Source organism: Amphibalanus amphitrite, unplaced genomic scaffold, assembly GCF_019059575.1.
Source record: "Amphibalanus amphitrite isolate SeventyFive unplaced genomic scaffold, NRLGWU_Aamphi_draft 000311F_arrow, whole genome shotgun sequence".
In the NCBI taxonomy this organism is placed as follows: Eukaryota; Metazoa; Arthropoda; class Thecostraca; order Balanomorpha; family Balanidae; genus Amphibalanus; species Amphibalanus amphitrite.
This window is the reverse complement of record NW_024881806.1, coordinates 399706-421165: the sequence shown is the minus strand read 5'-3', so window position 1 is coordinate 421165 and position 21460 is coordinate 399706. Positions and strand designations below refer to the sequence as shown.

General features: G+C 58.2%; 1 protein-coding gene across 1 annotated transcript; it reads left to right on the top strand.

The window, feature by feature from the left end:
• The first annotated feature begins 5748 nt into the window (after positions 1-5748).
• LOC122388147 lies at positions 5749-13790 on the top strand. Its single transcript, XM_043378970.1, has 2 exons — positions 5749-5873; positions 12034-13790. Exon 2 carries the CDS (start codon positions 12795-12797, stop codon positions 13788-13790), a length of 996 nt encoding a protein of 331 aa, XP_043234905.1. The 5' UTR covers positions 5749-5873; positions 12034-12794.
• Positions 13791-21460: the final 7670 nt, after the last annotated feature.

Genomic DNA, 21460 nt, shown 5'->3' with positions numbered 1-21460 from the left:
AAAAAGGGGGTTATTTTTTACCTCCCAACATAGGTGCCCTGACACCGCCTATGCATGACCAATACAATTTTAGTCGTTCTCTCATAAGAACATTGTAACAAAACAAGACCATTGCCACCCTTTTTAGAAACAGTACCAACAAAAACCTTATTTACTATACTTTTTGTGTACCCCCAATCTCAATGATCTGTATCCGCCTATGATTTTTGAAAATGCATATTTTTAGGATCCATATGAATTCCTGGTTCATTCTCTATCGATCGGCAAAAGTTGCGTTAAGATTGGTTCAGAAACCTGGCCGTGGTAAACAGTCTAAAATGTATCTGTAATTTGCCCGTTTTTACCCCCCTCTACCCCCCTATTGACATTTTTTAATTTTTCTTTTTTTAGAAATGTAGATCTCGTTGAGCCAAATCGAATGCCGTTTGAATTTTGAAAATCGGCCGGTTAGATCTCGAGATATCAAGGGGGGGGGGGTCGTAAACAGCCCCCCCTGCCACTAATATGGGGTAGCCAGGAGCCTGCCACGAATTATAATTGCAAGTTCATAGGATTGATTGGATGTTCATGAATTTTGTTTCTGTTAACATGGTTTTCACTTGTTCGCAAATGCTCGTACCTAGCCTAATTTAAGAGACCTTTACTCATTTTCATTCTTCGTTGGCTTACTTACGTGCGGGTTTTCTCACTTTGGCTCCCTCGTAGGTAATAATAATCCAGCGGTAAGTAAAGAGGGCGTTGGACAGTCGGAAACTGGTTGAATGAATGCTTGCCAGCTACCGGGCTGTGTGAACTATTGTTGCTTTTAGGTACCCTTTTTACGGACTCGTGGTTATTATAATGCACCATTTTTTTGCAACCATTTTAGTGATTTACGTGTACATATGGCACGACCAAATATCCAGTATTCAACACCATTTTCAGCTGCGATCACGGCAGCGGAGCATAAGAAACAGACAATACCCGGGCTGAACGGTAGCGACCGAAAATTGTTTAACATCCATTCATTATTGCCACATATTTGCTGTCTCGGTCGGCGCCAACTTTATCGTCGCCTATGGTCGTCGTTGCTCGGCTGCATAACTCACTAAAAATGCATGGTACTGCTATGTAAAAACACATTATTACCAGTGTGATTAGTGGCTATGTGCCGTGAATGCACAGGTAAATTACCACGGCTGCCGCCGGTCTCATCACAGCCAAACTCGTTGCAATAAGCGGTGTGAACAGCTCTCATATCCATCAGGTGAGTCCGCTGCCTTTCTGCTGACGAGCGGTGCTGACTGCTGAACGCTCCCGTTTTGGGTCACGTGCCCACCGCCCCTGACCTGCACTGTCTCGGCACGCACCGGTTATCGGAAATGGTCGCCGGAAGTGAGCTCTTCCGGTGCGACGTGTGTGGTGAAGTGCATCGGTTTCCGGGCGTCTGGTTTGACTCGCATTAAGTATCACTGAAGTGAGAAACTTGGATAGGGGCAAAAGGCTCTAACGCACCAAGCCCACAATAAAGTTCCTTAGTCACTGAAGACCAAACCTGCAGGCAATACGAAGAAAGTAATTTGAAAAATTGATCGTATTGTATTGAAACATTGCGAAGAAAATTTTGTGTTCTACAGAGAACACAAAAGTGCTGTCAAGATACTTTTTTATGTGATATTTAGGTTTTATCAGCAAACTCAGTCGGATAATAAAAAATGGCTTATAAGTAAGTTTGTTTTATTCAATTCCCCGACGGTTCTACGTCTTTACCTTAGAAAAGACAGTACCTTTAGCACCTAATGAAAGAAATATAAAACCTAAGGTAGGTATAATAATGAATGAAATGTGGAATCAAAAGTGTGTTTACCTATATAATTGGCAACATGTCAATTCATTGGATCTTTAATCATGCATTCCTCAATAAACATTACGGCTTGCGTGTATCAAGTGCATATCTTAGATTAAGTGCAGTGGTATGAGGGCATTGGCACCCGCCTTGCGAATTGCGCTACACTTAGCACCAATTATTTGTTGTTTAGGAACTAGGAACTTGGCGGGATATATTTACCTTCCTTATTTTGGACTGTGCCATTGTTCTTCCTGTTCCCACCCCGGAAAGATGGAGTAGCTCCGTCCCTGGCGCTCCTTTTCACAGCACATGTTTATTTATGATTCACCAAATTTGGCAGCGCTCATAAATTGTCCGTCCATTCCGAATCCAACCGCAGCGTTCAGCCGCAGCGCGATCCGTAACTCAGCCGACAGTCCGATAAACATCTTTCCACTGCGCTACTCTCGCCGCATTCGCCGCAACGCAGAAATCCAAGATGGCGTCGCGCTGCCCTGCAGCAGCGTCTGTGTTTCTCTCAGAAGACGCAGCAATGCATTAGTCGCCGATCCGTAACGTTCACGCCCGGTCGCGTCACGTTACGGCCCGAGTCGACTTCGTCACCGTCACGGCCACTCCAGGACGGCCGCGTCACCTTGGTTCGGCGCTAATTTGGACCGGTCGTCACGAACAACAGCCATTAGGGAGAGCCGCGCGGTGATTATGGACAGTGTTGCAACCGAATGGAGCGAGGCATTAGCGGCGGGCCGGCAGAGTGCTCTGTCCCGACCGACCGAGGGTGTTTGTGTGCATTAGAGGAGAAAAAATGACGCCCGCACCCCGGCACGGAAGGCGGCCATAGTTAGCAGGGAGTCGCTATAGTTAGGACCACCCACTCGAGTACCTCTGCAATTGCAACGTGACACAGGCAAGGGTTACGGGGCCGTTATCATCAGAGGAACGGATATGACGGCTCTTCAAATTTTACATCTTATTCCCATTTGTTTGGTATGCATTGCGTAAATATGGGCATTATATAGATGCCTCTGTCTCCCCGAACCATTGGACTATGGTTTATCTCTTTAGCATTGCTGGCGCTGCTGCGTATAGATAACGATCAATTGTCTGACTGCTCTGTGACCCTCGGTGTTGCATCGCGCGCGATGGTCGAAGCCTGAAGAGTGCAGCAAAACATCCATCGCTCCCTCAAAGTGCCCGTGTCGGGCCCCAAAGTGCACCGCTGCCGCCTGCGTCAGTTCTGCCACAAAAACAAACGCGGCTGGTCCGAGCTCCGCCTACCGTGCCGCCCTCGACTAATGAGATTGGAGACTAACGGCGCACGGGAGACGAACCTGGTGTGCGAGAGACGAGCCCCATGTCCCGTGATGGCTATAGAAGGGCATAGGTATTTTCGTAGAGGAAATTTGATTGTCAATGCAGCTACGGTTGAATTGCTGTCTCTTACATTTGCTGAGAGTTTGTTGTCAGTCGTTACAAAGTAGACGTTATTTCGTTGACTTTGAGGGACTGAGGCCTCTGAGGGACTTCTGAGCGTCATTTTATTAAATGTTTGCATGTTTCCAAGGCACCATGTGACTTGCATTGCACAATGTGTTATTCGCGACTCCATATTTCGACTCAGCTACGGTTCAATGAAACCTTTAAAAGTTTCCCGGATGCGCAGACTCTCAGCCAGAAATCATCCGCACACCACACGGTCGCTAATTCTCACGTATCCCTACACCTTCACCTTCACCGTTTACCTGCTGTCGGTATAGTTGGGGTTCAGATGTATGCTGAAAACGCTTCCGATCAATATTGCAAGGGGTCAGATTGCACTATACCTACTCGTGTTTCCCCGCCCGGTGTCTGTTCTCTGTCCATACCGGTATGCGAGACCTGGTACTCCTGCGTGTAGAACAGCCTGCAAGATTATGTAACATAATATTTTTAATTACTTTTAGGTGTTACATTTGAGGTTCGACTTTTGGAACCCTGGGTTCCCTCTGCTCCTTGCTTGATGGGATTTATAGGTACTACTCAGATTTTTTATTGACACATTTTGGTCAGTGCACCTTCTGTGCTTCAGCGTAGCATCAGTGACATGAGACCTCGCATTGCTATAACCATTGTTTAGCCGTAGCACGGTAGCATCTGCAAATGTGCCATTGTTTGTAGCAAGCGAATTGCAGGGTTTCCCATGCATTATGTTAAACAGATCACTCTATCAAATGAACTACAAAACGCCGCTTCCTGAGTTCGCACGTCTCATTATATTCGATGACTCAACGTCCTTATAAGTGCCCGGCGGGCTATCCAAGGCCATGCATTGGACATTACCAATGCTGGGGCCGAAGCTCTACTTTTTTACATGAGACTGTCTGCTCGTTAAAAATCAATACCTACAACAACGACCCAGTCATAGACATCATAAAATGAACCCTCATCTAAACGGTGGTGAGTGCTGAAGTGAATGAGCGAAATTGAATACTTTATCGTTGCTTTCAAATTAGAACACCTAAAAAAGCTACACAATGAACACACACCAAACTGCAAGTGTCCGCTTTTCTTCACTTTCTTTACAAGCTGACACCTCCTCAGTCCGTCCCTACAAGGACATATCATCATATCACCTCTCCCCTGACAGTACCGCGGGCGGCATGTGGTCGTATTATAGGACAGTGAGCGGAGGACGGTGGTTGTGTAAGGCGTAGGGCGGTGGGCGGAGGGCGTAGGAAGGGCGGTGGGCGGTAGTCGAAGGGCGGTGGGCGGCTACCCCGCCCCCGGCACCGTCCATCAGTCAGCAGCCAACCGTCCGCCTCCGGCCAGCGCGCGTCGCTCATTTGTAAATATGTTTACCGGGCCGCAGCCCGCGGCTGAATTATTGATACCGTTACACGAGGACTTGTTTAGACCTTTTGTGGTGCCGCGTCGCCCCCGGCACGCGGAAGAAACCCTTCGGATGGGCGGAGCGAGCAGGGAAGAGTCATCGTGCGTCAAAATACGCCGCGCGTGGATCCCTCCGCGTCAAAATACGCCGCCTCGCGGCACGCGCGCGGCGAGGTTACCTCGACTGCGGCGAATTGAGCCAATCTCGCTCACGCTTCTTTCTCGACGGCTCCTTGACATCCCGGCGGCGGCGAAAATAACGTTTTCATTCGCTTTTGCATCGCGGCATAATTAGTGCTGCCGAGTGCGTATCCGGGAGGTCGGAGAAAAACAGGCGCCGGGGCTGTTATTAAGCGGTCAGCGCAGACGATGGTGGATGCCGGAACGGTGAAGGAGTGCCACGTCAGAGACAGCAGGAAGTGAATCGATCAGCGAGCTCACCTGTCCACCTGCTGGCGTAGTGAACGGAGGAAGAGAGAGGTGAGCGGGTGGAGGATAGAGAGAGACAGGTAGAAGGGGAATAACACCAGCCGCGTTTACATAGGGCTAGTTGCCAGATAGTGGAATTTCCACTAACAGAGGGTTCCCGAGAAATACGCCATGGCCAATATCCTGGACGCAATTCGGTGTGCAGACGAAAATATGCATGTGAGTGCTAGAAATTCGTAAATTACATTATTTCATTGACTGTTTTTGTTAAAAACACGTGATGACAAGCTCAGCAAATCTATTCATGGTGGCTTACGTGGCAAATTGGCTTTCCTTTGTGGGATAATGCCATTTTCATTAGCTCTACTTTGATTAGCGTATGACAGGTGTTCGTGTAAAATAAGCAATTTTACCTATTTCCTTCATCAGTTTGGTAGCTGAAACAGCTACCAATTTACTTCCACTATGACAGTTTCCAGTAACATATGCTACTGATTGGCTAATATTAGCCAATCAGATCTCTGGAGTTCCCCGCAGTGCGTTACAACTATGACGCGGCAAAGACATATTTGGACATATCATTTCTATATTGATATGCCTATCTACACTGCATTGGCCTTGCGTTGCGTGGATGTCATCAAGTGAAATATTTTGGCCTAAGGTCAGTGAGACGCTAGTCGCTACTCTTCTATACGCTATGCCCTTTTTCAATATGAATACGGTGTCGTGTTCTGACTGCAGACTCCTGGTAAGTTTGTGCAGGTCTCACGGAAGGGGCGAGGGTGCTCTTTCGCTTTTCGATCCAGCAGGCAACAACAGATTTTTTGTAAAGGAGTAGGAGTGGGAGTCACAAATTTATTTAAAAGTTGGTAAAGTTGTTTTGGTTTAAAAGTTTGTGCATTTGCCTTGTCAAGGGTATGGAACCTCAATATATTGCTAAGTCATATTTCCAGGATGTTGATAGGTATGTTTGGAAAAAGATGTTTTGATAATGTCGAGAAATGTAGCAAGGACTTTCCTATCTTCAAATCAGTTGCTCGCTACAGTTTCATGATTTTAAGGTGTGCATGAAATAATGAGAAAAGGTAAAAACAAAAATATGAATAAAAATTTTGTTAATTCATGATGCATGTTAGAATTTTTTTTTCGTTGATTAAAGCAAGGCTTGCGACTGAACCATAATGTACATTGACTGATGCGCAGTGTCCCAAAATTTGTAGATGTGGGTGGGAAACGACATCGAAATGCAAATCATTTTGCACTCTCGCCTCCAGTTTTCAAGCCCAATTTTCCACTCCCAATCCCACCGAGAAGGAGCAATTGCGGGAATGGTTGTTTTACATCTGTCACAATTGTAGATAGATTAATGTTTTTGATCATTTTCCCACTGTTTTTGGGCCTTACCTGACCGACAATTTTCACTCTCATCCTTTTTTTTTTTTGGTCAGCAATTTTCCCCTCTGACACCCAAGCAAAAATATGATTTTGGTACACTGCTGAGTGCTCCGAGTACCTACAAAACCAACAGCATGAAGAATGGCTGAATTCTGTCCGAGTGGCTGCATTACCTAGTTGCATTTTTTCAATTCACCACACTCCTGTATCATGCAGGCATGGGAGTTATTTCAGAATTAAAATTAATATTTAATATATCTTGTTTATGAGACTCCTCACGGGCCAGACTGGAAAACATCCATACACTACGCCGGACGCCCGTGAGACCATCTTGCGCCGAAATTCGGCGCAAGCGATTTTGCGCCGAAATTTCTGAGTGATTTGCTCCAAAAATTAGGTGGCTATTTGTGCGAAAATTAAGCCCCTTTCATATAAAGCACATGTACACATATACTGATCAAGGCTATATCAACCAGGCAGAGTGTTTCGGGGCTTTGCACACTATCCCATGTTTGAGCGTCCGAATAAGTTTTTATTTCCACGTAAACCCAATACCTCGACGGGAGCCAGCGAGGGCCCGGTAGCGGAGCAGCACGTGCTCCGCGTGCTGCTATGAGACTCCTCACGGGTATGGTTATGGCTGCTGGCAGGCTGTAGCCAGCCTTTGTCAGTAAGGGATTGGCTATGCATGGTTTTGTGCGTACATATGATTTCAGACCAAATTCTGCCCTAGCCCAGTATGTGTGCTTAGAATGTGGAGGGCATGCCAACATGTTCCTCTCAGCGGGGACTATGTCCTTGTGAACCCTTCCATTCAGAAGATTCAGATCAAATTGATAACATAAATCCTTGGCTAGAGTGGTTGCTGGGGTGCTAAGGCTTAAAATATGCGCTAATGTCAGGTGTCAGCCAGTAGCGGCGGAACACCTTCAATTTGGGGGGGGGGGGACACTGCCGACTTTTGGTCCAAGTCCCATTCTTTCCATGCAACGCCCATAGGGCTAATGTTAAAATGTCAAAGCCAAAGGGGGGCACGTCACGGTGCCCCGGTGCCCTCCTCGTTCGGCCGCCCATGGTGTCTGCTCAAGCTACAGAGCTGCCATTCCAGCTGTTCTAAACCCCATAATACAAGTGGTATTTCTCCTGACAGCTGAATCCTCTCCAGTGACAGCTGATCCTCGCCATCTGATCCTCCCCAAAGACAGCTGACACTCCCTGGTGGGGGATGACCTTGCCCGGTGGCTGGTGGCAGCGAACCCTTCCCAGTGATAGCTGACCTTCCCCGGTGGGAGGTCACAGCTAACCCCTCCGACGGATCACCCTCCCGGTTCTGAGCCCCGGCGTCACTGCCTCCCATTGACAGACTTTTCTGGCGGCAGCAGAAAAGTACTCCAGCCCAGCAGACTCCAGCCGAGCCGCACCCAGTGGCGGCCAACGCCGAGCACGGCGGGCGTTGCGGCGCGCGCCGGACGCTTCACCAGCACACGCAACGTCATCGCGTCGCTCGCCACCGAGCAGGTCCAGTTTCGGGCTTGCCGGCTCGTCGCTGATAACAGACTGCCATTCTCGCGGATGGCGGTGCCTAGCTGCGCCAGCGGCCGGTCGGCGCTCCAGACGGGTCGCGCCGCCGGCCAGCCCACCGCCAGGCACTGCACCAGTAGCGGCCGCGCCTGCTCGGCCAGTACCAGTCGCGAGAACGAGGCTATTTTTTCGTGCCGCAATGTTTGTGTTGGGCCGATAGAGCAGCGCTCGGGATGGCGCGCCCTGCCCGGCTTCGTTGACGGCCGCCACCCACACCTCGTAGCTCTGGTGGTGGTCTAGATCCTTCAGCTTCATCTTCAATCGCCCGGCCAGGCCGGGCGGCCGCGCCGCCCAGACCGCCGTAGAGGCCGGCGGCCTCTACAGCTGCCGAGCCACCGGCAGCGACGGGCGCACCGCCACTGGACTCGTCGACGTCAGCGTTATCGAGCCGCCGCGGATCGCGCCGTTTAGCTTACCGGCGTCTCTGGAGGTGGGCGACCGGGCGCAGGTCTCGTGTCTGGTGACCTTCGGCGACCTGCCCATCACCTTCAGCTGGCCGCGCGGCAACCATTCGCTGGCCGTCCACCGCCTGGAGACGGTCGGCGCAGAGTTCTACAGTAGCCTGGTGTTCCAGTGCGTGCGAGCCGACCAGGCTGCGGCCAACGCGGTAACCGGCAGCCGCCACTCGGACTCGGCCGAGCTCCGCGTCAGAGTGCTGCCGCGCTGGCTTCACCAGATGGTGGACAGGGAAGTGGCACTGGGCGGCAGCGTCGTGACTTCAACTGTTCGGCGGCCGATCAGCCACCGTTTATTGTCTCATGGACTGGACTTTCACTTCAGCCGCCGCGCTCCGGGGCTCCGCCAACAGGCGGCTCATCCTCCGTCGACAGGCGGCTCATCCTCCGTCGGGCGGCGCCGACGGCTGCCTGTCGCCGCTGACGGTCGCCGAGATCGGCGGCAGAGAAAACGGCTACAGCGCCGACAAAGGCGTGGACGAGCCGCTGCGGCGCGCCGCGCCGCACGGCATTACCGTGCCGGCTCGTTTCCAGCAGCGTCAGAGAGCCGCCTCGGTGGTGTCTGGCGCCGTTCGGTGACCGGCCGCTGCAGCTGAGCTGGTACCGGCGCAGCCATCTGCTGGCGACCCCGACCGAGCTCCGGTGACCCCGGCGGACGGAGACGTCACTGTGCAGGTAACGGCTGCGGACGGCTCCTCCCAGCTGACACTGACGGCGGCGCGACGGACCGACGGCGGCACCTACACGTACGCAACAGTCACGGCGAGGACAGCACCGCGCGGCACGTGATAGTGACTGAGCGGCCGGAGCCGCCCTCCGATCGGCGGCTGGCGTCCGTCACCTTGCGATCCGTGCTGGTGGCCTGGCCGCCCAGGTACGACGGCAACAGCGTCGTGGCGCACTACGTGGTTCAGTGCGTCGCCGAGCCGCCGGCCGGGTCTGGCAGCTGGGAGTCAATGAGACAGTGTTGGCCCGGCAGCGGAGTGCGCTGGTGGCCGGCCTCCAGCCCAGCGCCTCGTACCGGCTTCATGTGTTCTTCGTGAATCGGCACGGCAGCAGCGAGCCCAGCGGCGCGCTGAGGGTGCACACCGAGCCGGAGCCGCCCGGCGGGCCGCCGCTCGGCGCCCGGCTACGACCTGCCGGGCCGCGCACCCTGCGGCTGACGTGGAGCCCACCGCCGCCGCAGTCGCTGACCCACGGACGGATACAGGCCACCTACGTCCGGCTGGTCGACCAGATCACCCTGACCAGGTCCGTCTGCCGACCGGAGCTGGTGCTGCTCCTCAAACACCTGCAGCCCAACACGGCATACTCAGTCCCGATGAGCGCCTGTAACCGAGCCGGCCAGGGTCCTGCCAGCTCGCCCGTCACCGCCACCACAGAGGAGGGAGTGCCGGAGGTGGCGCCGCGTCAGCTGACCTGCCGGGTCGTGTCACCCTCCTCCATCGGTCTCAGCTGCCTGTGGCTGGCCGGCGGCGCGAGGGCCCGTTCCCGGCCGACCTGGACGTAGCCGAGTTGTGCAGTCTGCTGCCGGTCACAGTCTACCAGCTGTTGGTGAGCGCCCACAGCGCGGCCGGCACCACAGAGTCTACCACCCGGCTGGCCATCCACGCCGCAGACGGAGCAATGATATCTCCGCTGCCGCCGCCAGAAAAGTCTGTCAATGGGAGGCAGTGACCCCGGAGCTCAGAACCGGGAGGGTGATCCGTCGGAGAGGTTAGCTGTGACAGCTGCTGAAACGGGACACCTGCTGAATCGTCAGCTGACTAGTGACGTCCTTAACTCCAGAGGTGCTGTCCTGGACGTGGAACCTGCCGCCCAGCTGGTCGGCGCTGACGCCGTCCCTCGTCCAGGTGACAGCCGGCGGCGGTGACGAGGTGGCCGCACAGGTGAATGTGACCGCAGTGTCCACCACCGGCTGCACCGTCTGCTGAACCAGCGACAACAGCAGCCGAGCCGGCAACGCTCCGATGCTGACCTGGGTGGTGGCGAGGTCATCGGTCACGTGACACTGGTACATGCCGGCCACGGAGCGGTTGCCGCCGGTCAGCTGCAGAGCCGGCCGGCTGGCGGCGGCGGGCAGACGGCGGCCGTCCTTGAACCAGACGATGTCGCTGGCTGCCAGGGGCGGCGTCACGTGACAGGTCAGCTGAACGGGCTGTCTGGTGGTCGCCAGCAGCTGACCGGGCTCGATGACAGCGCGGCGTGTCACTGTCACCTCCAGTCGCGTGTTCCGCGCCGCGCTGCCCACCTCCGAGCTCGGCGATCTCGGCATACGCCCGCGTCCCCTGACCTGACCCGGCGCACCACCAGCTGCTGGCCACTGACCTCGACATGACCAGAGTGGAGCAGCGGCGTCAGCTCAGCGCCGCGCACCTGTTGTTGTTGTTGTTGTTGTTGTTGTTGTGGTTCCATCCAGCCGCGTTACCGCGGTGTAGCCGTGCGGCTCTGGAGGTCCCTCACGGCGGCCGCCAGGGCCGCCACCTCTCCGTCGTCGCGGACGTCTTCCGGGCTCGGGAAAATCGTCCCGTACCTCCGGAGACGCCAGCCCATGAGGGCCGGGCACCGGAAGAAGAGGTGCCGGGGCGTGGCGGCCTCCTCCCGGCACACGGTGCACCGGGGTATGGTCATGCTGCATACCAAACGACGCGCCTTGACCAGGCGAGCAGTTTGGTACCACTTGCAAGTCTTTAGCACCATCATGTCGTGATTTATTGACAGAAAAACGATTTATGACGTCACATGACCTCAGATGACCTTTGCCGGTGCCCCTGTCAATTAGCGGCACCAGGATCATCACCGATGAGATAATCTTCCATAATACTGAAAGAATTGGGTGGTTTTGACTCGTTTACACGAAGCAGGAGGCGTTTCAATATTTTCCCATAGGCTTGCAATGTAAAGGTCACGAGTCTGGCCTGACCTCAGGTCACAGATATGAAAATTCTGAGATATACAAATTGCACATACTGGTACTCAAACTAAAACCCGAAGAGAAGAAATTGATCGGTCAAAAACTCTAGCTCTGGCGTGATTGCAAACTTTTCTGAGGTGGGGTCACCAAACCGCCTCTGGTGACCTGACCTGACCTGACCCGGCAACTTTTTTTGTCAAAATGTGCGCAATGAATGTTTTAAAAAGTCACCGAGTATGAGCTTTCAGTCTTGCGGCGTTTGGCAATGGCACAAGAAAAACCTGAATGGGGGGCCTTAAAGCCCCCCCCCCCCGCCAGGAATAGGGTTAAAGAAAATAATGTATTTTACTTGACGAGAACGGTGTAAAAAAAAAATCCTCCAGTAATAGTAACCAGTAATTACTTCTATGATATACGTATGAAGGTACCTATTTTGCAACTGTGTCAAAGCACAAAAGAACAGCATTCTGACAGCTCACTGTGTTATGTTGAAATGGCAAGTTTGGTCAAACTTGGTCAGTGCTGAACTTTGATTTTAATTGCTAATTGTTTTGTCATTTCAGAGTGTTAATGGAAACAGACGACACTGAGCTGGGGCCGGATGCAGGAGGCGACGGACGCTGTGGTGCGCTGGGCAAAATAGTCCAAGATGCTGGTAGCGGGTGAAATACGCAGCTGCTCGTCGTCTCCTAGAGCGCCGCGGACGCCGTGGACTGCGCCATCAAAGTCGACGAAAAGTCGGCTCCAGCAGCCGACCGTCTCAAACTACTCGGAGCCACCCCCTCAACCTGCTCCTTCACTTCGGGGCCCATTGCCGCAGTCTCCGCTCCCGAGTGCGCCCGGGATCCAGCAGCTTCGCAAGCGGACAGCGCGGGGCTGGGGACTAGAGGAACGACAGCTCTGCGCTGTAGCGTCTGGATACGTCCGTGGAGTGCTGGTGCACGCGGCCGCCACCTGGCTCCTGGTGACGCCACAATCCCACGTGGAACTCCTCCAGAGGGAGATGCGGGCGGTGACCCGTATATCACCGGCTGCCCCTTGTTTACCCCAGCCCACGCAGTGATGGCGGAGGTCGGACTGATGCCAGTGCCCGCTGGCCGCCCGGCGAGACGTGCTGGTAGCGAAGCTCTTCGCCAAGGCGCACGCGCTCCCCGAGGGCAAGCCCTCAGGACTATCGCGGAAGATGGGCCGCCCAGCCGACTGAAGTCGATGACGGGCTGGCGTGGGGTGGGGCACGAAACCTGGCGAGCGGCTGGGATAATCTCTGATTCATGCTCGTGTCGCCAGTCGCGAGTGACATCTGTGTGCGGCGCGCGCGTCCAAGATGGCGGGCGGCGATGAGGCGCAGTCGGCCGCCGCCGCCGAGAAGCCGTCTGAGATGGAGCTACTTCGGGGCATGCTGCAGCAGCAATTGGAGCTGGCTGCAGCGGCAGCGCGACGTGAGGAGCGGATGGCCGCGCTGTTGGAGCGGGTGCTTCCCGGCCCGACGGCCGTGCAGGACGCCACGGCACCCGCCCAGGCAGCCGCGGGGCCCGATTCCGGCGCCCGGCCGCGTGCACGCATGCCCGCCGCCGGCACGCCCACGCCCCGGCTGGCGGCTACCGCTACCCTCAAGGAGTTTGAGGCCTGGAAAGAGAAGTTCTCCGGCTACTGCCTCCTCACCGGCGTCCACGATCTCACCGAGGCTGAGCAGCGGGCCGCCCTGCTCGCTGTTCTCGACGACGACTGGGCCCGCGTGGTCCGGTTTGGCCTGCCCATCCCGGCCGAGGCGTCCATGGCCGATGTAATCACCGCCATGCACACCCACCTTCGGCGGCAGCGGAACGTGGTGATCGACCGCTGCGAGTTTAACATGCGGATGCTGGAGCCAGGCGAGTCAGTGGACGATTTTATCTGCGCCCTGAAGGAGATAGCGTCCTGCTGTGATTTTTGCCCGAACTGCACCGATTATAGGTTTCGAGACCATCTGGTGGTGGGCACCAGTGACGACGAGGCCAGACGCCGCATGCTGGAACTGCCCGATCTGACCTTCCAGATGGCCGCCGACCTGTGCCGGGCGTCCGAGAGCGCCCGTCTCAACAGCTCGGCGATCCGTGGCCCGGGCGAGCCGTCTCTGCGCCGGCTCTCCGAGTACCGGCGACAGCGCGGTCGGCCGAGCGGCGCGGACTCGCGCTCGGCCGACCAGACCCGGCGGTGTGACCGCTACGGTGCCGCGCAGCACACGGACGGTCGTGCCTGCCCCGCCCTGGGTCGCACCTGCCACCGATGGCCACGAACGGGACCACTTTTCCTCGGTCTGCCGGCATGCCGCGGGCACTGAAGAGCGGCGCCGGCAGACGCCTAGTTCCGAGCGCAGCCACCAGGGACAGGACTGGCGCTTCCGTAGCGCGAGCAGCAGCCGCCAGGGGAGGGGCCGGCGCCACCGTAGCGCAATCAGCCGCCGCCGTGTCAGCACGGCTGCCGACGCGTCGCACCGGCAGGTTTCGGTGCTGGCAGCGAATGCAACCACGAGAGACACGGGGAACCGGCAGCAGTCAGCGCCGCCGGCAGCCCGGACGCCGGGCGCGCACCTCAACAGTGTGACGGCCCACCGGTCGCCGCAGGTCCGGCTACAGCTGCACCTGCCAAACGGAGTCAGGCGGACGACCGTATGGACGCCCGACACAGGCGCCGAGATATCAGCCCTCTCACTGCAACAAGCCGAGTCCATGGGAGTGAGCAGAGCGGACCTCACGCCCTCCACGGCTGTGCTGTGGGCCGCCGACAGCCGCCGGCTGGACTGTGTGGGCACGTACGCCCTCACCCTGCAGCTCGGTGACGTCATACAGACCGTGCAGGTGTCCGTTCTGCGAGCACTGCACTCACCACTGCTGTCGTGGCACGATTGTATCGGCCTGGGAATTCTACCGGCGAGCTTTCCCCGGCAGATTTGCCAGCGCGGCTCGGCAGCCGAGACTGGGACGGACGGTGGGGCACCGGAGCCGCCGCCGCCCGGCGAGCCGCCTGAGGCCCCCGCCGCCGGCAGACAGCCCGCACTACGGCGCTGCAGCGGCACGACGGCGGCACCTGAGGAGACCCGGGACATAAGCCGCGTCTCTGCCGCCGACCGGCCGGCCGCCAGCTCGGCCGGCGCCGACCCGACCGGGCGGGCGCCGCCGCCCGGCCCTACGCGCGCGCCGCCGCCCGGCCGCCGGTGGCACCCCCTCCGCACGGCAGCGGCGGGCAGATTTCGACAAATTGAAAGCCGAGTTCCCGAGGGTCTTCGATACGGAGTCGACCCTGCGGAAGATGACGGGGGAGCCGATGAAGATCGAGCTGACGGACGACGCCGTCCCTCACGCTGTGACCACCGCCCGGAATATCCCGTTCTGTTGGCGAGAGGACGTGCGACTGCAACTCGACGAGCTGATGGAAAAGTGTAGTGACGAGCTGTGCCCGATCGCGTAGTGTACATATGTTATGTTTGTTTGTGTATGTTTGTTGTCATATGTTTGTATCGTGTATATATTCTCTGTACCTAATGTGTCCGCCACTGCGCGTGTGGACCTCCAGGAACTGTGCACCGTTCTACATGATAGCGCATGCGCACTATTCGTTACCACTTGGTACTGTTAGTACAATGGTCGCCCAATTGTGTGCAAATACATTCGACTTCTAACTGGAGCAGGACTTTGAAGAAGAGAGGCGAAAGGAAGACGGAGGAGGCTGAAGGCTGACGACGGAGAGACACACGCACAACCGACCTTCAAGGTCGCACCGAGCTACGGTCGAGCGAGGTGGGCAACACGCCCTTAAAGACGCCTCTGATTGTAGCCACGCCGGTACCCCTGGTCGGACCCGGTATACTGACACGGACCTTGCCACTGGCTCTGGCTCAGGCTGTCTTAGCGGACACGCCTGCCAGTCCAGACGCTCTCCTAAGAGCGAGTGCTCGGCTACCGCCAGTCTGCCGGGCCCAACAGCGTTCTGCTGACACCCACCGATACCGCTCGCCGCACCGCAAGTGCCGCAGCGATTCGGGCGCTCCAGGCGAGCGTAACGGGAGTCACACCAGTCCGCGCCGCCAGGCTCTGCCCGCTGTTGTATTCACGGACGGCCCTTCTTTAGATTGCTGACACAGATTCCATAGATTGCACAGATCAGCAGGCCGTCCGTAGAATTACACTGGTGACCCCGACGTGATTCTCCAACCCAGTCATGCCGGACGCCACGGAGTTGGACAACGCAGCACCGCGTGGCGCCCCTCCCGCGACGGTGTCCAACGGGCCTCCAGCTGAGACCGCTCAACGGCCGCTAGCTTCGTTCCGCCTGCCGCCATACACGCCAGAAGAGCCCGATCTATGGCTCCTACAGGTCGAATGCGCGTTCGACATCAGCGGCGTAAGCTCCGACGAGCTCCGGTACAAACTTCTAGTCGCCAACCTGCCAGCGACTATCGCCGTCCAGGTCAAGGACGTGATAAGAACATCAAGGTCATTCACCGCCCTGTGCGACGCGCTGAAGTCTCGCCTTGCGCAATCCCGGGCCGACAGGCTGCAGTCGCTACTCAGCCGACAGCAGCTCGGCGACCAAAAGCCGACGGCGCTCCTCCGTTCCATGAGGAACGAGCTGGCCGCCGCCGGGGACGCTCCCGTGGACACGGAGCTGTTCCGGACACTCTTCAAACAACGTCTGCCGCAGCCCGTCCGCGCTGCCCTGGCCCTACTGCCGGCCGACAGCGCACTGGACGCGCTGGCAGAAGCGGCAGACCGATACCTGGACGCCAGCGGACCGGACCCGAGGGTAGCGGTCGTCACCGCCCCGCCGCCGCAGCCTGCGACACCGGCACCGGCTCAACCTTCAGCCGGACTAGAGGCCGTCGTAGCGACCTTAGTCGCCAAGATGGACAGCCTCCAGGCCAGCCACCGAGGCCTCGAGGCCAGCAACCGGCGCCTACAAGACGCGCTCCGACGGGATCGTGGCCGGAGCCAATCCCGCCGACGACGGGCGCCTAGCTCATCACGGCCGCCGACACCAGCGCGCTCTCCGACGCCGACGAACGAAGACGACCTCTGCTGGTACCATCAGCGGTTCGGCAGCAGGGCACGCCGCTGCGAATCGCCATGCAGTTGGGCGGAAAACTAGGCGGCCCCGCGCTCTTGGCGCAATGCGCGGGCGCACTTCCCACCGCCGCGCCGCTCCTCTGCGTGCGGGACACGAAGACCAATCATCAATTTCTGATTGACACCGGAGCGCAGGTCAGCGTGCTGCCACGCCGCTGCCTGCCCAAGAAGTCCACGCTGACCCCTGCTCCTGCCGGCCAGCAGCTCGTCGCGGCAAACGGCTCGCCAATCGCCGTCTACGGCACCTGTCTGCTGGACGTCACGTTAAGCCGCCATCACAGCCTGAAGCACCGATTTTTTGTCACCGATGTCACCACACCGATCCTGGGCACCGACTTCTTGGCCGCACACCAGCTCGTCGTCGACGTCGCCAGCCAACGCCTCCTGCGAGACGGCACCGTGTGCGCCAGCGCCCAGCGGTCACGACTGTGCTCCATCGGCGTGCGCCTCATCCACGAGCAGGCTGCTGCTCGCTATGCCGCCGTCCTCGCCCGCTACCCGGACGTAACATCGCCAGCGCCCGGCCCGGCACCAGTCAAGCACAGTGTGACACACCATATCGTCACCACCGGGCCGCCAGTGCACCAGCGGCCACGGCGACTGCGACCAGACCGGACACACATCGCCAAAACAGAATTCGACAAGATGCTACGGCAGGGCACCATCCGCCCGTCCAGCAGCAGCTGGGCCTCGCCTCTCCACATGGCGCCCAAGAAGTCTCCCGGCGAGTGGCGCCCCTGTGGGGACTACAGGGCGCTGAACGCCCGCACTCTGCCGGACCGGTACCCGCTTCCCTACCTGCGAGACTTCTCGGCCGACCTGCACGGGTGTGCCGTCTTCAGCACGATCGACTTGGTGAAGGCGTTTCACCAGATACCCGTGGAACCTGCCGACGTCGCCAAGACCGCCATAACTACACCGTTCGGCCTCTACGAATGCGTCCGGATGCCATTCGGCCTCAGGAACGCTGGACAGACCTTCCAGCGTTTCATGGATGAGGTCCTCCGCGGCATACCGGGCTGCTTCGTTTACCTCGACGACATCCTGCTTGCCAGCCCGACTGCCGAACACCACCTGCAGCTCCTGGACCACGTACTTCAGCGCCTCAACACCTACGGCGTCGTCGTCAACAGGCACAAGTGCGTCCTGGGTCAGCAGCAGGTGGTGTTCCTCGGCCACTCGGTGGACGCCGACGGCGTCCGCCCGCTGCCTGGACGAGTCGAAGCCATCAGGAACTTCCCAGAGCCGACCACGCAGTCCCAGCTGCGGAGGTTCCTGGGGATGGTTGCATACTATCACCGCTTCGTCCACCGGGCCGCCGAACTCTTGCAACCCCTGCACGCCCTGCTCACTAACAAGGGCAAGAACTCCAAAGCGCCCGTCGCGTGGACGGACGCGACACGCCAGCGCTTCCGACACATCAAGGACGCCCTGGCCGCGGCGACGCACCTCGCGCACCAGGTCCCGGACGCGCCGCTCGCCCTCTTCGTCGACGCCTCAGACTGCGGAGTGGGCGCCGTCCTCCAACAGCACGTAGCTGGCGAGTGGCAGCCGCTAAGCTTCTTCTCTAAGACGCTTCAACCTGCAGAGAAGAAGTACAGCACGTTCGGGCGCGAGCTGCTCGCCATCTACCTGGCCGTCCGACACTTCAAGCACGCTATCGAAGGCCGGTCGGCAATTGTCTTTACGGACCACCGCCCACTGGTAACGGCCGTCGGCTCGTCGTCCGACCGCTACTCACCGCGAGAGGTCCGCCACCTGGACTATATCGGCCAGTTCGTGTCGGACATCCGCCATGTGCCTGGCAAAGACAACGTGGTCGCCGACACGCTGTCGCGCACGGTCTCGATGGTGGCCCAGCCGCGCCCCCCGCTCGCCGACTTCACTGCCATCGCCAAGGCCCAGTCCGAAGACGGCTCGCTGGAAGACCTCGAGGCCTCAGACACCTCACTGCGCCTGCGCCACATCCCGGTCGGCGATGGACTCCGTCTGCTCTGCGACGAGTCCACCGGATCGCCTCGGCCGGTCCTCCCAGAGGCGCTGCGCCGGCCCTTCGCCAAGGCTCTGCACGACCTGTCGCACCCTGGCGTCGAGGCCACCGTCAAGCTCGTCTCCAAGCGGTTCGTCTGGCCCGGCATGGATCGCGACGTGCGCCGCTGGACCCGAACCTGCCTCGCCTGCCAGCGCTGCAAGATCGGTCGGCACACCAAGTCCGACGTCGGCACCTTCCAGCCGCCTCAGCAACGCTTCGACCACGTCCATGTAGACCTCGTCGGCCCGATGCCTCCATCAAGAGGCCACTCGTACCTTCTGACGTGCGTCGACCGGTTCACTCGGTGGCCAGAAGCCATCCCGCTGCCAGACATTCGCACCACCACGGTGGCTCGAGCCTTCCTCGAGCACTGGATCGCCAGGTTCGGTGTTCCATCCATCATCACCACCGACCGCGGCGCTCAGTTCGAGTCTGCCCTCTGGTCGGAGCTTCAGCGGTTCCTCGGCTGCCAGCGGACTCGGACAACCAGCTACCACCCGGCCTGCAACGGCATGGTCGAGCGGTTCCACCGTCAGCTGAAGGCCAGCCTCCGTGCCCACCAAGCTGCCTCGTGGACAGACGTGCTGCCGCTGGTCATGCTGGGCATCCGCGCCACCATCAAGACCGACCTGCAAGCATCCCCAGCTGAACTGGTATACGGCTCTCCACTGCGACTCCCAGCCGAGTTCTTCGACAACAGCCGCACAGCAGACGCATCACCAGCCTCCTTCGTCAAGGACCTGCGACGCGCCATGGCTCAGCTTCGACCCACTCTGCCACGGACAACCAAGCGCGCCACGTACGTCCCGGAGGCGCTGAAGACGGCAAAGTACGTTTTCGTTCGGCGGGACGACCACCGTTACCCTCTGGACGCACCGTACGACGGCCCGTTCCCAGTCATCAACAGGACAGACAAGACCATCACCATCCAACGGCGACAGCGACGCGACGTCATCACCATCGACCGTTGCAAGCCCGCCTTCATGGACGAGGTGCCGGATCAACCTCAGGAGCAGCCACAGCGCGCACCTGACGTGCAGTCACCGGCCGCCCAGACAGGCGGCCCGGAGCTCCTGCTCTATGACGACACTCCAGCCGCCGCACGTCCTGCACCGCCAACACCACGCCCGGCGCCAACGGAAGCACCAACAACAAGACCGACAACACCGCGACCAGCAGCGCCATCGCGGCCAGCATCGACCACGGACATCACCACGCCAGCACAGCCCAGATCGATTCTCCGCACTCGCTCCGGACGCGAGTCACGACCACCGGATCGATTTCGACACGTCACCTTCATCGGCGACGCGTCTAGGGAGGGGGCAGTGTAGTGACGAGCTGTGCCCGATCGCGTAGTGTACATATGTTATGTTTGTTTGTGTATGTTTGTTGTCATATGTTTGTATCGTGTATATATTCTCTGTACCTAATGTGTCCGCCACTGCGCGTGTGGACCTCCAGGAACTGTGCACCGTTCTACATGATAGCGCATGCGCACTATTCGTTACCACTTGGTACTGTTAGTACAATGGTCGCCCAATTGTGTGCAAATACATTCGACTTCTAACTGGAGCAGGACTTTGAAGAAGAGAGGCGAAAGGAAGACGGAGGAGGCTGAAGGCTGACGACGGAGAGACACACGCACAACCGACCTTCAAGGTCGCACCGAGCTACGGTCGAGCGAGGTGGGCAACACGCCCTTAAAGACGCCTCTGATTGTAGCCACGCCGGTACCCCTGGTCGGACCCGGTATACTGACACGGACCTTGCCACTGGCTCTGGCTCAGGCTGTCTTAGCGGACACGCCTGCCAGTCCAGACGCTCTCCTAAGAGCGAGTGCTCGGCTACCGCCAGTCTGCCGGGCCCAACAGCGTTCTGCTGACACCCACCGATACCGCTCGCCGCACCGCAAGTGCCGCAGCGATTCGGGCGCTCCAGGCGAGCGTAACGGGAGTCACACCAGTCCGCGCCGCCAGGCTCTGCCCGCTGTTGTATTCACGGACGGCCCTTCTTTAGATTGCTGACACAGATTCCATAGATTGCACAGATCAGCAGGCCGTCCGTAGAATTACAAAAGGACATCATCGAGCCGGTGGAGCACCCCACAGACTGGTGTCATCCGATCGTTCCTGTGGCCAAGGGGTCGTCAGACGGCACAGTGTCCGGCTGTCGGCTGACCGTGGACTTCACGAAACTGAACCGGTTCGTGAAGCGACCGACGTACCCGGTCCGCTCGCCTCAAGACGCACTCGCCTTCGTCTCACCCGGCGCTGCGTACTTCACCAAGCTGGACAGCAAGGCGGGGTACCACCAGGTCCCCATCCGGCCAGAAGACAGAGACGAGACCTGACGTGTTTTATCACGCCGTGGGGCCGCTACCGGTACCTGAGGGCTCCAATGGGAATCGTCAGCTCTGGCGACGTGTACAACCAGCGCGGTGACGCCGCGCTCGGGGACATCCCGCGCACGTGTAAGGTCGTGGACGACGTCCTGGCCTATGACGCTGACTACGCCGCCCACCTGCAGCACGTGCGGCAGATTCTGCTAAGGTGTGACCAGCACGGTATCACACTCAACCCGGACAAATGTCAGTTCGCGGAAGACGAAGTCGAATTCTGCGGCTTTCGCATCAATTCGGCTGGCTATACCGCCGACGGCAAGAAAGTCCGTGCCATCCAGGCCTTCCCCAGGCCGGGCAACATCACCGACCTACGGTCGTTCCTCGGCCTGGTGACCCAGCTCGGCGCCTTCTCCCCAGAGGTCGCCGCCGCCGCCTAGCCGCTGAGACAGCTGCTGCGGCCGCGGAACGCGTGGCTGTGGACGCCAGCGCACAAGCAGGCGTTCAGCGGGGTGAAG

What these genes read in the sequence shown, in the direction of transcription:
- LOC122388147 (XM_043378970.1), top strand. Translation starts at nt 12,795, where the DNA reads ATGGCGGGCGGCGATGAGGCGCAGTCGGCCGCCGCCGCCGAGAAGCCG.